Genomic DNA, 17,257 nt, shown 5'->3' with positions numbered 1-17,257 from the left:
AAGAGGAGTGTGGACCAAGTCCTTCCTGCTACACGGACCCTTTGCTCTTTCAACGGAAGCGGCAAGAAGCCCAGGAAAACCCTTCCTGAACCCGAACTCCGGGGCAGACGGGGGGGAGGGGGGTTCTGGCCCTGGCGGATCCAAACCACCACAGCCCTTCAGTCCTGCTGGAACTGAATCCCCTTCCCTTCGGACCCTGGGATAAGGCTCTGACTCCCACCGCTTGGGCAGGCCAAGTTCGGGGCAGAGGCAGGCCCCTTCCCCAGAGGAGCCATCCCTGGACCCCCCTTTCTCCAAGGGAGGGCGGGGAGAGGGTGGTGGGCCCCGAATGAATCTGACCGACCCCAGAGCCTTTTCCGTGCTGGAAGCAGGCCCGGCCGTAGAACTGAGGCTCAGGTGAAGAGGGCCCCTGGCTTCTGGCCCTCCTGGATTTCTTGGGGCATTCAGTACTGTTGACTAGGGCATCCTTGCGGACCAGCCCTGGGCATCAGGAAGGGGGAGGGGGGTCTCCTCCTTCCTCTGGGGCCGCTTCCGGTCAGTCTTGTTAAGAGGGAAGAGGGCTCAGGGCCTCCTCCTCCTCCGACCGACCGACTGGCTGCCGTGGAGTGAGCTCACCAACACGCAGGAGATGCTCTTCCGAGGCTGGAGGCTGGGAGGGCCTGGATGGGCAAGAACCAGGTGAGCCTCAAGGGTGGCCAACCAGAGTGTCTGTGAGTCGTTTCCCCCCACCCACCCACCCATGGGGAGTTTGCCATTTTTTAAAAAAAATATATAAATTTTATTAATGAACAACAAAAAGAAAAACATTTAAAAATAATGAACGTGGTGCATACATCCTGACAAACCTATTTGTCTTACATCCTTGTATAATACATATAACAAAAAATATAAATTTACATATATACATAAATATTAATCATCGTTAATACATTTACTCCTTTCTTTTTTAAACCAGGGGTAAAACTTCTCCCAAATTTTGTAGTAATCAGATTCAGTCTTATCTTTTAATTCTTGGGTTATTCTATCCATTTCAGTGCACGTCCAAATTTTTCTAATTATTTCCATCTCATCTGGCATATCATTACCTTTCCATCTTTGGGCAAGGGCTAATCTCGCAGCAGTGGTGACATGGACTATTAAGTATATCATCTCTTTTTTATCATCCGATACCTGTACAATCAGCACAGGCCCCCCCCCCCAAGGCTGTGTGCTTTCTCCACTTCTCCCTATATACCAATGACTGCATCTCAAATGATCCATCTGTTAAAATACTGAAGTTTGTGATGACAAATCAGTGATTGGTCTCATTCGAGACGACAAATCTGCATACAGACAGGAGGTTATACAACTTGCCTCGTGGTGTAACCAGAACAATCTGGAACTGAACACACTCAAAACCGTAGAAATGGTGGAAGACTTTAGAAGAAGCCCCCCCATCCTATCACCTCTTACAATTCTAGGCACCACAGTATCAACAGTAGAGACCTTCAAATTTCTAGGTTCTATTATATCACATGACCTAAAATGGACACCTAACATCAAAAACGTCATCAAAAAAGCCCAACAAAGAATGTTCTTTCTGCGCCAACTCAGAAAGTTCAAACTGCCCAAGGAGCTGCTGATCCAGTTCTACAGAGGAATTATTGAGTCTATCACCTGCACCTCTATAACTGTCTGGTTTGGTTCTGTAACCCAACAGGACAGACACAGACTTCAGAGGGCAATTAGGACTGCAGAAAAAACAATTACTACCAACCTGCCTTCAATTGAGGACCTGTATACTGCACGAGTCAAAAAGAGGGCTGTGAAAATATTTACAGATCCCTCACATCCCGGACATAAACTGTTTCAACTCCTACCCTCAAAACAACACTACAGAGCCCTGCACACCAGAACAATTAGACACAAGAACAGTTTTTTCCCGAAAGCCATCACTCTGCTAAACAAATAATTCCCTCAACGCTGTTCAACTATTTACAAAGTGTGCACTACTATTACTGTTAATCTTCTCATCACTCCTTATCACCCATCCCCTCCCACTTGTGATTGTAGGACTGTAACTTTGTCGGTTGTATCCTTACAATTTATATTGACTGTTTCCTAGTATGATTTGATTGCTGATTGAACCCTATGATATCATTAAGTGTTGTACGTTATGATTCTTGATTCTTAACCAATGTATTTTTTCTTTATATATACTGAGAGTATTTACACCAAGACAAATTCCTTGTGTGTCCAATCACACTTGGCCAATAAAGTATCCTATTCTATATTTTCCCACATTGATTCCCAATAGAAAAATTTCAGGTCTAAATTCTATTTTAATTTTACACATCTCTTCTAACCAATTTCTAATTTTTAGCCAATATGTTTGAGCTTTTTCATATTTCCACCATACGTGGTAGTATGTTCCAATTTCTTTGTTGCATTTCCAACATTTAGGGGATAATTTCGGATACATTCTTGCCAATTTTGATGGTGAAATGTGCCATTGATAAAACATTTTGTGTAAGTTTTCTTTTATGATGCCGCCAAAGGTTATTTTTCTATTCCTGTCCCCTAAAATTTGCCAATCATCCAAATTTATGCCATATCCAAAATCTTTCATCCAGGCCAACATCATTTCTTTCACCTTTTCCTCTTCCAGTTTGCATTCTAATAATACTTTGTAAGTTTTTTAAATCAATTTCTCATCCGTTCCTAGTAATATTTTATCTAATTCTGTTTTCCGTCTACTAATACCTTTACTCATATCTTTAATTGTAAATAGGCCCACCATTCTATCTCAAATCCCAAATCTTTCAACTCTGTCTTGTTTTTAAATCACCCTTCTCATCTAATATGTCCTCATATGTAATGACCTGGCCTCGACGCAATAAATGTGGGTACATTAACGCTTCTAATGTAGATAGCCAAGTTGGTATTTCAACGTAGATTTGCCATTTAGTTTTATTCCATGCATTTAGTAAGGTCTACCTAATTTTATTCCTGTGAAAGTAACCATGAATTTGATGTTTGTCCTGCCACAAAAAGCATGCCACTCTGCCTGTAAGTTATATCCTTCTAATGTTAATATTCTTTTATTTTTAACACTTATCCAATCTTTAACCCAGGTCAGAGTAGCCGCTCTATGATATATTTCCCAATCCGGTAGGCCAAATCCTCCTCTTTCAGTACTGTCCTACAACAATTTCAGTCTAATTCTGGGCTTTCCCCCCTGCCATATAAATTTTGATACTAGCTTATCCAATTGATCAAAGAAATTTTTCTCTAATTTTACTGGAGCATTTTGGAATAAAAACAATAATTTTGGTAATACGTTCATTTTTATAGACGCAATTCTCCCCATAAAGGAAAGCCTTAAGTCGCTCCATTTCCTAAAATCTTCGATTATTTTTTTAATTAGTTGAGTATAATTATCCTCTTTGAGGGTTATACATTTTGCCGAAATTACAATTCCCAAATAGCTAATTTTATTTGTTGTCTTGGTGTCCATTATCCTCGTTAAATTTTCCTTTTGTGCGTTTGTCATATTTTTTGTCAGTATTTTAGTTTTTTCTTTATTAATTTTTAGCCCCGCTGCTTCTCCAAATTCCTAACAATTTTGGTTCAGAATTTTGTGGATCTTCTAGAATAAAAACCAAATCATCAGCGAAGATTTGTAATTTATATTCTTCTTTCTTTATTTTTAGTCCTTTTATTTCCAGTTCTTTCCTAATTATTCTTGTTAATACCTCTAATGTCAAAATAGATAATAATGGTGATAATGGACATCCTTGTCTCATTCCTTTTTGTATCTCAAATTTATTTGTTGTGTGATCATTTATCAATACCCTAGCTTCTTGTTTGTGATATATTGCTAATACTACATTTAGGAATTTTTGCCCCAAATCCATATACTTAATTTGTTGCCGAACGAAACTCCATTTTACATTATCAAAGGCCTTTTTAGCGTCCAAGAATAATAGTGCTACCTGTTCTACACTACGATCTTCATAATATTCTATGATGTCTAAAATTGTCCTGATATTATTCCAAAGATGCTTATGTGGAAGGAAGCCATTTTGATCTGTGTGCATAAATTTGTTTAATATTTTCTTGAATCTTTTGGCTATTATAGTTACGAAAATGTTACAGTCCACATTTAATACAGATATTGGCCTGTAGTTTGCTATCTTTGTTTGGTCATTTTTTTTCTTTTGGAATGATCATAATCGTTGCTTCCTTCCATGATTTTGGAATTTTTGTCTTATCCAGGACTTCATTAAATAATTTAAGTAATCTGTTGCCTAATAATTTTTGTTGGGTTTTATATCATTCAGCAGGGAGTGCATCTGGGCCAGCCACCTTATTGTTTTTTTGTTTATTTATTGCCCAAGTCACTTCTTCAAGATTTATTCTTCTATTCAATAAGCTTTTTTCTTCCGATATTCTCGGAAGGTTCGTTTTCTTTAAACAGTTTATCACTTTTTCTTCTGTTATGTATTCTTCTTCTTTATATAGATCCTCATAAAATTTCTGAACTACATTCCTTTTCATTTCTTCTTGATAACATATTTCTCCCTGTTCATTTTGTAGCTTAGTGATCCATCTTTTTTCTGCCTGTTTCTTCCATTTCCAGGCTAGCCATCTTCCTGGTTTATTGGCATTCTCAAATACGGTACATTTTGTTTTTTTCTTTTCAGTTTTGGGGCTAGGTCTTTTTCCAGCAAGTTTATTTCATGTTTTATTAAATCCATCCGTATTATCTCTTTCTGTTTTGGTTCTTCTTGCAGCTTCATCTCCAAGTTTCTAAATTCCATTTCTAATGCTTTTCGTTGTAGCTTATTTTTGTTTTTATTCGCCATATAATTTATCACCACCCCTCTCATAAAATGCTTTAGCCGTGTCCCAGGTGTTTTGTAGGGATGTGTCTTCTTCTTTGTTCTCCTTAAAGAAGAGTTTCATTTCCTTTTCCAGTTTAATTTTAAATTCCTCCTCTTTTAGGATCACTCTTTGTAAAGTCCCTCTTGGTGTCTTGGATCAATCTTTCCAGCTAAACTTGATATAGCTATGATGTGCCCACAAGCTTGGTTCAATTTCTATTTCAGTTATTTCTGAAGACAAGCTTCTTTGGCATCCATACCATATCCAGTATCGACCAAGACTGATGTCTGTTAGAATAAAACGTAAATTGTTTCTTACTTGGATGGTGTTCTCTCCATGCATCAAAATCTTAGCCTCTTTTGCCAAATCATGAAAATTTTTCGGTAATACCTTTCTCATTATTTTCTTATTTTCAGCTTTATAGTCCATTGTTTTATCTATAATTGCATTAAAATCATCTAAGATACAAATCTTATCATAATGTATTTCCTTATTATTATCATACAATTTTTGAAAGGTGTTCTTGTGGACCATTCGGAGCATAAATTTCTATCAAAAGAATCTTTTTATTCTCTAACTCTATCTCTACCATCAATATCCTACCATCTTTATCTTTAAAAATTTCTTTAGCCGAGATCCAATCTTTTTTGTATAACACCACCCCCTTTTCTTTTGCTTATCTAATGACATAAAAGCATTTCCTAAATTTCTGTTAGCAGGTATTTTTGCTTCTCTTTTATATGCACCTCTTGTATGGCTATTATATCTGCATTCAGTTTTTGTAAGTTATGAAATATTTCTTCCTTTTCACCAGAGAGTTTAAGCCATTAATGTTCATCAAAATTACCTCACATTTCTCTCTTTTTATCAATTTCTTTGTCTCATACTCCTTGTTGCTCAAGTTGTTCCACTGGTTAATTATTCTATCAGGAAATTTCTCCTTAGTTCTAGGTTGCTTCTCTCCTTGATTAGTTTCCAACCATTGTTTCTTGACCTGTTCAATCAAATGATTGATTAATAATGATACTAAGGTATTTAATTTTTGATTGACAATATGAGATTATATGTAATGTAATTGTAATTGAAGACTACGAAATGGAAGCACAAAACAATCCGTAAACCAACCAGCACACTGTATGTACACGCATGGAAGATAGCTTGATGTTTTGTTTATGTTTGTTTTTAAAAACCAATAAAATTTTTTAAAAAAGAAGATAATTATGAGATTATTACAACAGATTGCGATGGACTTGGAAAAATGGAAGAACTTACAACTATCTTTAATAGGTAGAATTGCAACAATTAAAATGAACATATTGCCAAAAATATTATATTCTATTATATTATTCCAGACGATTCCAATAAGACTGAAAAAAAATACTTTGAAGATTTAAATAAAATGATGTTGAAATTTATTTGGCTGAGGAAAAAGACAAGAATTAAGATAAAACTATTGCAGGATGCAAGGGAGAGAGGGGGTTTTCAATTACCTAATTAGGAACTATATTATCAGGCAACAATATTGATGTGGATGAAGAAATGGATTGTATTGAAAAATGCCAGATTATTAACACTAGAAGGGCTTGATTTACAATTGGGGTGGCATGCATTTTTATGGTATAAAGAAAGTAAGGTACATGGATATTTTAGAAGATACTCCATTAAGGATGCTTTATTAACAGTGTGGGGAAAAATAAGAGACTATCATTACATGAAAATACCAGTCTGATTATCAACATTAGAAGCTTTTACATATCCACAGTTATTTAAAAAGGAACACATTATTAGATATGAAAAATTTTTAAATGAAAAGGGTGAACTCAAAACAAAGCAAGAATTAGACTTACAAGGGATAAATATAAATTGGTATTTGTATTTGCAAATACATACAAGGTATGAAAAAGACATTAATATGGCTGGGTTTTATAAGGAATTGACTGAATTGGATAAAATCCTAACAGGCACTGAAGAGAAGTTGATCAAAACACTATATGGTTATTTATTAGGAGTGAAATTAGAGGAAGAACAAGTAAAAGAATCAATGATTGCGTGGGGGAAAAACTTTGGATATGGAATAGACTCAGATAAATGGCAGATATTATGATCTAAAAAATATAAATTATGTCAACGGCCTATAAAGAGAATTTGTATAAGATGTTTTACAGGTGGCATCTACCCTGAGAATTACCAAAATCGGCGAAGTACTGGAAATGTTAGAAGTCACCAGGATCATATTACCATGTGGTGGACATGCACAGAAGCCAAAAAGTATTGGACTAGAATACACGTGGCTGAAGAAAATGATAAAACAGCCTATAGACTTAAAACCAGAGACATTTTTATTGGGAATTTTGCCTGAGGGTTACAATAAAGAATTAATGTATTTGATTATCAATGTATTAACAGCAGCTAGGATTGTATTTACACAAAATTGGAAAAATGAGAAAATTCCGATGGATGAGGAAATAATTAAGAAAATAATGGAATGTACAGAAATGAGTAGATTGACAATGGCAATTGGAGAACAAGAAGAAAAAGATTATTATAAAAATTGGAATTTATTTTATGAATGGCTGGATAGAAGAGTAAGAAATTGAAATATGTAAGTGCAGTCTAATATATCATTACCGATAAACGGATGAGTTAGAATCAGAAAATGAATATGGAATGTATCATTGAAAATCAATAATTACAATGTTAAGGATAATATAAGTGATATAAAATATTGATTAGAGCAATTATAAACAGATATAAAATATGTACAATATGTGCACAAAGATATAGGTACCCAACTGATACGCTGTTGAACAGAAAGGTTTTGTTTTTGTTGTTGTTATAAAAACAAAAAACTTTTTATAAAATTAAAAAACATTTAAAGTATCTGTTGTTTCCAGGGCTCATCCCTTTAAAATTATATCCAGCCAGAGCTCATTCTGAATTTTGATGTCTTCCAAATCATTCATACGTGCGCTGGCAAAATTTGATTTGCATTTGCAATTTCATTTTCATTCATTCATTCATTCATTCGGGGTCCTTGGTGAATTCTGGGCTTGCTTGTTTTCTTCCAGACGTTTCATCACCTAAATTAGGTAAAATCATCAGTATTAGTCACTAGTACTGATGGGGCCGCGGTGGCTCATGTAATAAGATGCTGGGCCCATGTACCCCTGAGGTTGGCAGCTTGGCGGTTCGATTCCCATGAGTGAATAAACCGCGGAGGGACAAGAAAGGAGCCTCCCCCTGATTGCATTCAGGCATCCCGCAGGTAAAGATAACACTGCTCAAAAAAATTCCTTTCACAGAGGCAGCCAGCCACCTCAGTGATCCCTGGCTAACACGTGCCAAACGCTAAATAAATCAACTAGTACTGATGTTACCACCTAGTTTGGGTAATGAAATATCTGCATGAAAACAACCAAGCTCAGAGAGCACCCCACATTTCAACAAATATTCTCATTGATTGATTGACTCACTCATTCTATATGGCCACCCACTTGCCAAACTACTCTGGAAATAAGGCTGTACAAATATACATACAGATAAATTACAAAAATAAAGCCTACCAAAACAAATCTTTATTATCTCTAGGATTCTTTTTTTAATCTTTTCAGCTGAAAATTGTAAAATTGATTAATAATAGGCAATGGAAGTCTTGTTTTGTAATGCAGCAACATTTATTTATGAATCAAATTTCTAGGTTGTCCAACCAAATGACTCTGGGCAGCTAAACATATTGAAAAACTATAAAGTCAACAATAAAACCCAGTAGATAACATCCGTTGAAAGAAACACCACCAGCAGATTCAAAAGCAAGACAACAAAGTCATACAACCAGGCTAATTCAAGGCCCAGAGAATAGCCATGATTGCAATGTTCTTTTAGGAGCCAGTAAGGTTTTTTTGGGGGGGGGCGGGGGGCGTTTCATACAAATCCCTGGAGAGACCCTGTTCCACAGGGCAGGTCCAATGGCAGAAAAGGGGCTCTTCCTGGGTATTACTCATTGGCATTCTTTAATTGGCAAGATCCAGCTTCAGTCAGGCTGTCAGATCTTACAGGACACACAGAAGCTGCAGATGGTTCCTTCTAGGTTCCATCCCAGGAAAGGCGAGGTAAGGGGCAGCACCCTGAATTGCACCTGGAAGCCAACCGGTAGCCAGGGCAGTTCACGAAGCATCTGCGACACAGCCAAGCTTAATCACTGCTCATGCGGCTACATTCTGGGGCAGCTGTAGCTTCCAAGTGGTCCTGAAAGGCAGCTCCATGCACGTCCCACCTGGCAATGATCTACCCAAGGCTTCAGCCATCCTAAGAAAGGGCACAGCTGGCACCTACGCAAAGGCCCTTCTAGCCGCAGCTGCTGCCACTTCCTGTAGCAGGACCCCAGAGTGCATGTCAGGTCCAGCTGGGCTAGCGCAACCGCGTTCAAGGCCAAAACCCAGAGGGGGGCATTCACTCCTCCCTCGACATTGCTGCTGCTAGGGTTTAGCCGGAGCTGCTTCCGGCCCATCCAGTCTCTCCCACAGCCTCCAGGAACAGGGACATTCCTTCAGAGGCCTTGCTTGATACGCAACTGGCTTTCCTCGGCACTCCGTCTCCCAGGTTCCATTAGGGAAACAATTCTCAAGGTGGAGTCTCAAGGAAGTCCGCCCTTACTCACAAAAAGCTGCAGAGTGGCCGCCTTGTCCCTCTAATTTTGAATCCCCTAACCTAAGAGTGATTCAAATGGTGCAGCCAAAGAAACTGGGGGTGAAACTGCTCCCTCTAACACAGGTGGGTGATACACTCACGCTTCCCATAGCAAATAAATCAGTACACTTGCAAACCTGTTTCTCTTCTAAGCTACCTGGGGAAACCTGGTGGGTTGCAAAGATAGATAAAGCAGGGTAAGAAGAGCCACTGGGCAGATCGGAGCCACCGCCTAGCCAGAGACCGTCCTCCTTCCCACCCAGGGAAAGTTTCTGGGGTCCCCCATCCAGGCTCTTCCTGCCAAGTAGCGCTTGGCTTCAGCTACCTCGTGTTGAGGAAATGCTTGAAAAGAAGTACCCCTCTACGGGGACAAAATCAGGCTCCCATTTAGGCCAAAAGGAAATTCCAAATTTGCTTGAGACCCTTTCATTTTTCGATCTATTTCAAAGTCACCTAATGGAAGTTCTAAATTCTAACCAGCCTAAGAAAACAAGGCAGGCCACATCACTCCCTCCTTTATGGCGGTCTATGAGCCAGAAATTAAAAAGCCGCCGCTCCGGCATTTCACTTAAAAACATTCCAGCTTCCTACTTCCACGATTACCAAAAGAAACGCCTCAACCTTGGAAGGGGAAGAGGAGCACAGTCAGCCTCCCACCACGGCTTCCCAGAGAGCGGAGCTGTGAAGAAGCCTCTCCGGAGGCCAGAGTTCGCCAGGCAGGAACCAAAGGCCGAGGAGGAGGAGGAGGAGGAGGAGGACCGTCTTCTCAGGGGTCCTCTGGTCACCTGCCAGGCACACCTGGCCCTTCGCGCTCAGAAACCAACCCATCGCCCAGGCGCACCTTCTACTTATCGCCTCTCCTTTAGGCACCGCTGGGCTTGCCGGGGATCCAGTCAGGCGCCAAACCGTTGGATGGAGCCATCCGGGGGAGCCTCCTTTCAAAAGCCGGAACTTCCCCGCAGGCGGCAAGGAGGCGTTTCAGCACCGAGCCTGACTTCGGAGGCGGCTGCCTTGGATCGTCCCCGCCTGAGAAGCGGGAGAAAGGGGGTCAAAGGCGGCTCGGTCCAGGAAGCGCAACCCGGGCGGGCAAAGCGGCTGCCGGGGAAGAGCAGGACTTCGCGGGGGTAAAAGGAGGAAGACCCCGGGAGGGAGCCTCGCCGGAGGAAGGCCCGGGAGGGGAGGGGCTCCTAGGCGGCCCCCACGGCGCTGCCCGCCCCCAACCCGAAGCGGCTCCGGAGGGGCCCAGCCGTCGCTCCCGGCAGCCTCCTGCCCGCCCCCGAAGTCGCACCAGGGCCGGGACTTTCCCCCCGGGAGGCTCCGGGCGGGGAGGGGCTCCGCGGCCTCTCCTGGGCGGGCACAGAGCCGCTCACCCCGGAGGGCAGCCGCGTCTCGCGCCCTCTCTCTCTTCCCCCGACGCGGCCGGGCCGGAAAACAGAGGCGCTGAGCGGGAGGCCGGCCGGGGGCAGGGGGCTCCCTCCCCCGTGGGCCCAGGGAAGCCGAGCAGGAGGCAACGGCGGAGGGGAGGGCCGGGCACACCGGGGCCAGGGACGCGCCCTCACCGGCCAGGCGGCTCCTTCCGTGCTGACGGACCGGCCGCCTTACTCGCTCCGCCGCCGCCGCCGCCGCTCCGGAAGCAAAATGGCGGCGGGGGCACAAGCGCGCACGCGCGAGAGGCCAACCTGCGGACGGCGAGCCCGCTCCGCGCATGCGTGTCCTACCGGCGGCGATGGCGGCCCCGGCCGGCTGCGGCCCTTCCCCGCCGGCGCTGCTGCCTTGGGGGCGGCTGTCGGCGTGGCTGGAGTGCGTCTGCGCGGTGACCTTCGACCTGGAGCTGGGCCAGGCCCTGGAGGTGGGTCGCTGGGGGTGCGTGGGGGGGTCCGTCCCATCCGGGGGTTGGCTGACGGTCGCTCTGCTCCTCCCGCAGTGCATCTATCCGCCGGACGGCCGCCTGACCGAGAAGGAGGTACCGGGGGGGAGCAGGGGAGGGGGCGGGCGGGCGGGCGGCCCGCGCCCCTCTCACGTCCTTCCCCCCGCAGAGGACGAGCGTCTGCTACCTGGCCTTCCCCGACTCCTACTCCGGTCAGTGAGGCTGGGCGTGCCGGGGGGGGGGGGCTGGAGCGGCCCCTTCGCTGACCCCCTCCTCCCGCTTGCGCCGCAGGGAGCCTCGGGGACACCCAGTTCAGCTTCCGCTTCCGCCGGTCTGCGAGGCGAGGACGGGCGGCGGCGGCCGGCGAGTGGCGGTGCAGCCGGGAAGCCCCGCCAAGCCTGCAGGTGGGTCGGGGTCTCCTCGTCCGGAGTGGGGGCTCCGCTGGGGCCTCCCGGTCGCCCCGCTTTCCTTGGCGGGCCGGAGGTGAGAGGGCTGCCCTGCTTGTCCCCAGCCGGAGCCAGCGCACCTCTTCGGCTACGTCTTCTTCCGGCAAGTCCGCGACCGCTCCGTGCAGAGAGGCTACTTCCAGAAGGTGAGGAGGGGAGGGGAGGGGAGGGGAGGGCCTGCCCTGGGAGGAGGGCCGTTCAGGGTCTCCGCTTTTCCGCTCCAGTCGCTGGTGCTGGTGACTCGGCTGCCCTACGTGACCCTCTTCCACTCGCTGCTGCGCCTGGTCGCCCCGGAGTACTTTGAGAAGCTGGATCCGTGTCTGGAGGCAGGTGAGGGCGCGGGGGTGGGCTGCCTAGGATCACCCCAAGGCCGGGACCCCTTTTGGAGGGAAAGCTGGGGTCTCCAGAGGGCCCCCTTTGTTTCCGGGCTCCTGGACCTGAGCAGGCCAAGCGCTCAGCCGCTGCTCCCTTTGCACTTCTTCCAGTGTGCAGCGAGATCGACCAGTGGCCGCCCCCCATGCCCGGCCAAACGCTGAACCTGCCGGTGATGGGGGTGGTTATTCAGGTATGGGCCGGGACGCTTCCTGCTGGGTGCCGCTTACTGCGGGCGGCTCTGTTCAGGAAGGGGGCTCCATTTGCTGCTCTGCTCTTTCTGGTGCAGGTGAGGATTCCTTCCCGTGTGGACAAGCCCGGCTCCTGCCCCGCCAAGCCGCTGATTCGGGAGGTGAGCGGTCAGCCTTAGTGGCACCTGCGGGTGGCCTTGGGACGACAAGGGGAAGAGGAGGAGCTCCCAGCGGTCAGGGAAAGAACCGAATGGCCAGAAGTTCGTCCCTTCCGCTTTGCAAGATTCTATCCGTATAGCCTTCCACCAGAGTAGAAGCGGCTCCTCTGGCCGCACTTGCTGTGGAGCTTGCCTGGGAAGGCCGGCATGGGAGCTCAACCTCTTCCAGCCTTTCCCCTGAGCACTGCCTGGCCCCAGTGCTTGATGCGAGCGGCTGTAAAGGCTGAGCCGCTGGTGTGGGGGTTGCCCCCCCCCGGGCTTGCCCATGGACCCCGCTTGAAGCCCTTCCCGGGTGTCCCTGTGCTGGCAGATGGCATAGCCCACAAGCCCTGGTCTGCCTCTCCTGTGGTGCAGTGAGGCAGAGGACGTTCTGCCCGTGTGTGCGCACGCCTGGGGGTGGGGTGGGGGAGGTGGTTTAGTGCATCCTTGCTTCTGCTTAGAAATAGCCACAACGTCCCTCGCCGGCAACGCCACCCCTTCCGCTCTGAATTGGGTCTGGTTTCTCTGGATGCTCCTCTCCATCCAGGCCACACACAGAGTCTGGACTGGGCTCTTCCTTTGGAGACCTTGGCTGCTTCCCCTTCCAAGCGTGTCCAGAGAGAAGAAGGTTTGCGTCCCTCCAGGCTCAGAGCCTTTTGCCCTTTGCCCTTCTCTCCCTGCTCAGAACCTCCTGCCAGCTCCCCTCATCCTCCCCAGTGTGGCTGAACTGGACCTCTTCAGGTGAGGGCTCGCTCTTGCAAAAAAAACCAGCTCCTGTCCAGGGTGGGGAGGAAACCTGCCTGGCCAAACCCTCAGACCAGCCTGGGCTACAGAAACAGGGAGGAGGGGGAGGAGACTGGGAGCGCTCGAGATGGGGGTTCACACCCCACACCCTGAGGGGCTGAGCCAGAACCTGACCAAAGGTGGGGCTGGCGGCTGCGTGGTTCAGCACAGTGCTGGAGGGCAGCCCTTGGTGTGTCCACATTCGATGCCCAGCTGTGCCCTCTCCCCTTTTCTGCTCTCGGGACAGGTGCTTCCAGTCGGTGCTGGTCCACATTCAGCTGCTGTGGGAGCTCGTCCTGCTCGGGGAGCCCCTGGTGGTGGTGGCCCCTTCTCCTGCCATGTCCTCGGAGATGGTCCTTGCCCTAGCCAGGTACCCGACTCGCCTACCGTCCCCTGCGAAGCTGCCATGGCCTATAGGGAGTTCCTGGCCAAGGGGCCCCCTCCATGCAGCCCAGCCTCCCCACTGCCCACTCCCCAGCTGCTCTCCAACCGGAATTGTTTTCTTCGCCCCCCAGCTGCCTGGCGCCCTGAAGTACTGCTGTGATTTCCGCCCATACTTTACTATTCATGACAACGAGTTCAAGGAGTACACGACCCGGACGCAGGGCCCGTGAGTCTCCTCCTGCCCAGGGTGCCTTGAGGGGCTCCGGGAGGAAGCCCCTGCCTCACCCCTACCCCCCTCTTGCTCCCCCAGCCCCAGCGTGCTCTTGGGCGTCACGAACCCCTTCTTTATCAAGATGCTGCAGCACTGGCCCCACCTCCTGCGCCTCGGGGAGCTCCGGGTGGCTGGTAAGGCAGGGCTGGGCCCTCTGGGTGCGGCTCTGGGGAAGGCCAAGAGAGCTTGCCCGTAGCATCGGCACGAGAGGCAGTGGAGCCCGAGGTCGGAGGCGGGAGGAGGGTTGGCTCCCACGGGGCAGCCGCATCCGGCCTGCAGCCTGGGCAAGGGGGTCTGGCCATGGCAGCCCAGCCTGGCATCGCGTTGCTCCTCCCATGCAGGGGACTTGCCCAAGCAGGTCAAGCTGAAGAAACTTGCCAAGCTGAAGACCTTGGACACCAAACCAGGTGAGCCTCCCGCTGACCCTCTTCCTGCCCAGTTGCTGCTGCTGCTGCTGCTGCTGGATAGGGAGGCCCAAGCGGGAGGCCTGTTCTGCAGCTGGCAAGGAGGGTGGCTCCCTCCCTCACCCCACCCCACCCTCCTTGCCTCTTTTCTGCTTGGCTCTTCTTCTGCACCCCCCCTCCCCCCTCCAGGACTTTACACGTCACACAAAGCGTTTCTACATAAGGACAAGACGCTGATCAAGAGGCTCCTGAAGGTGAGTCAGAGCCGAACCCCGGAAAAGGGCTGCAGGCTCTCCTGGGCCTCCTCCCTTCGCAGAGTCGGGAGAGAAGGACGGGGGGGTGATGGGAGGCACAAAGTCGGCCACCGGGCCCCTCGGGCCAAGGCTGCCCAGGTTCCTGAGCTCCCCCGGAGCAGCTCAGCAGGAACAAAGGCGGGGGGGGGGCGGGCCTGGTGGGCCTGCTGAGGGGCTAGTTTCAGGCTTCAGCGCACCTCCCCTCCCTGCCCTGTGCCCCCTCCTGAGGCCCTTCCCGGGCAGGCGGGGCCTGGAGGGTTCCCCCGTCCCTGCTGCCTGAACTGATGAGGGAGAGGAGCCCCCCGGGCCATGTCCCCTTTGCAATGGGGGGGGGGAGGGCAGGGGTGGTGGATCTTGGCTGACCTCTGGCTGTGCTCCACAGGGCACCCAGAAGCAGCGCCCGTCCGAGGCCCAGAGCGCCCTGCTGAGGCGCCAGCTCTTGGAGCTCACCCAGAGCTTCATCATCCCCCTGGTAAGTGGGGGGGGGGGGAGGAGCCACAGCTCCCCACTGTCCTTGCCCCCTGGGAAGCTCCTCCCCCAGCCGACTCCCACCTGCCGCCTCCTCCCTAGGAGCATTACATGGCAAGCCTGATGCCTCTGCAAAGGACCATCACCCCGTGGAAGGTGAGGCCTTTCCCGGCTCCCCTGTGCTGGAGTGGGCCCCGCTCTCTGGCTGCCCGGTTTCTGCCTCCCTCCCTCTCCCTAGACTCCCCCTCGGATCCGCCCTTTCCACCAGGAAGACTTCCTGAAGAGCTTGGACCAGGCCGGGCCCCAGCTCACCTGTGTGCTCAAGGGCGACTGGCTGGCCCTGTACAGGTAGGCAAGTCACGCCCCCTTCAGAGCCCCTGAAGCCCAAGAGCCGGACCTGTGGGCACAGAGCAACCCCCAGGCAGGACACCCCCGTCTTGGTCCCTAATCCCACCCCCACCTGGGGCAGTGACCCAGATGCTCCCTTGGGAGAGATTTGCCCTTTTAAGCCAAGGCCTCGTGCCACAGAAGAGCCGGGCTCTGCACTACGCAGCCACCAGCAGGTTGCATGACGCTCTTTAGAACCAGCCTAAGTGGGCTCCTGCCACCGAAACCTGGCCAAGCCCGTCCTGGGTGAGGCTCCTCCGGACTGACACCCCCTCCTCTCCCCCAGGCGATTCTTTAAGTCGCCCAACTTCGACGGCTGGTTTCGCCAGAGGCACCAAGAGATGAGGCAGAAGCTGGAAGCTCTCCACCTGGAGGCCATCGCTGAAGCGGTGGGTGGGAAGACTGTTGGTGGGGGCACCTTTGAATGGGTCTCTCTCTCACACACACACACACCCGCCTCAGTCCACTCGCTGCAGGTCAAGGCTCTAGAGCAGCGGGGAGGGGGGTTGAGGGGGTGAAGCAGGCTCAGGGTCCAGGGCGGGCGCTGCTGCATGGGCACGCAGGAGGGGCCCCTCCTCTGCTCCTCTTCCCTCAGAATGTCAGGGCCTGGATGGTGGACAAGTCCGAGGCAGAGGCGGTGGACCTGGTGCTGAAGCTCCGAGAGAAGCTGGTAAGCGGTTTTCACTCAGCCTCAATCCCCACCCCCACCCCCCCACCCCGTGGTCACTGTGCAGGGGAGCCTGAAGAGGGGCCACAAGGCACCACTTAAGCCGTTCCAGGAACAGAGGGAACCCGCTGGCCCCCTACAATGGACTGCCCCCGGCAAATGCAGCCGTTGCATGGAAAGCAACTGAGTGGCACTGGGGGTGGTGGGGGAGGGGGGGGGGCCCAAGAGTCTTGGGAACAGCCGGCCTCTCATCCAGAGGGGCCCTGCCAGGATCATGGGCTCGGAGGAGGGGATTGCTGTCTGGTTCCCCCGTGCAGGTTCGAGCCAGGAGCCAAGGCCTCCCTGCCAGAGAGGAGACACTCCAGCGAGTGTGCCAGCACATTGCCGTTGTGGTCCAGTCGCTGCCCAAGGACCTCCAGGCCACCCTGCGTCACCAGGAGGCGGCCAGTGCCAGCTGAAGGGGGCAGCTCCCTGGGGTCCAAGGGGGGTTGGGAGGCGAGGGGAGGAGGGCCCAGCCTGGGTGGAAGCAGAGCGGCCTAGTGGGCGTGGGTTGCTGCTGCGTGATGGACAGTGGTGGTGTGTTCTCGAGAGAAGCTAATAAAGCTGAATCGCCAGAAGGGCTTTTTTCAGCGGAGCTCTTTATCCCACCCCAATTCCAAATTCATTCCAGAGCCCGGCAGAGAGTTGGCTAAAAAGCTCACCGAATAGAAGCCCAATGGGGTGCTTCTTTGATTGGGGGGGCGGCTTTTCCTTCTCCCCGCGTCTGGCCCGGGGGACGACTGGAAGACCCCAGGGCCTCCGCAGGAGGAACCATGCAGAGCGCCATTCCCCCCGCGTTTCAGTGGCTCAGCTGAGGCGCCAGGGGAGGAAAAGGCCCTCCCGGCCGCCTCCTGGCCCTCGAGGGAATGGGGGCTTGGAGCAAGGGGGGAGCAGGGGGTCTATGTCGATACTCTCCTACCTCCTCACCCTTTTAGG

The 17,257-nt window shown here is 49.9% G+C and overlaps 2 protein-coding genes across 2 annotated transcripts in view; one reads left to right on the top strand and one right to left on the bottom strand.

Annotated features, from left to right (window-relative positions):
• The window catches only part of PPP6R2 (protein phosphatase 6 regulatory subunit 2), a 42,340-nt gene extending 31,080 nt beyond the window's left edge, over window positions 1-11,260 (bottom strand). Inside the window, 2 exon segments of the mRNA XM_087969045.1 lie at window positions 10,394-10,578; window positions 11,112-11,260. The gene's annotated coding sequence lies outside the window, so the exon portion shown is untranslated.
• On the top strand, window positions 11,254-16,899 carry DENND6B (DENN domain containing 6B). Its single transcript, XM_087969046.1, is given in 21 exon segments — window positions 11,254-11,401; window positions 11,477-11,515; window positions 11,589-11,631; window positions 11,711-11,823; window positions 11,931-12,011; window positions 12,090-12,195; window positions 12,351-12,430; window positions 12,527-12,589; window positions 13,311-13,366; window positions 13,656-13,778; window positions 13,924-13,934; window positions 13,937-14,018; window positions 14,103-14,197; window positions 14,405-14,470; window positions 14,657-14,721; window positions 15,143-15,232; window positions 15,331-15,384; window positions 15,467-15,576; window positions 15,902-16,004; window positions 16,211-16,285; window positions 16,600-16,899. Coding segments are annotated over 21 exon segments (1,740 nt in total). The 5' UTR covers window positions 11,254-11,257; the 3' UTR covers window positions 16,741-16,899.
• Window positions 16,900-17,257: the final 358 nt, after the last annotated feature.

The sequence above is a fragment of the Notechis scutatus genome, chromosome 6 (assembly GCF_049901735.1).
Source record: "Notechis scutatus isolate UNSWTSFEM ecotype Mainland chromosome 6, rNotScu1.2, whole genome shotgun sequence".
In the NCBI taxonomy this organism is placed as follows: domain Eukaryota; kingdom Metazoa; phylum Chordata; class Lepidosauria; order Squamata; family Elapidae; genus Notechis; species Notechis scutatus.
Note: the sequence above shows the minus strand (reverse complement) of the source record. Positions and strands in the feature narration are given on the sequence as shown.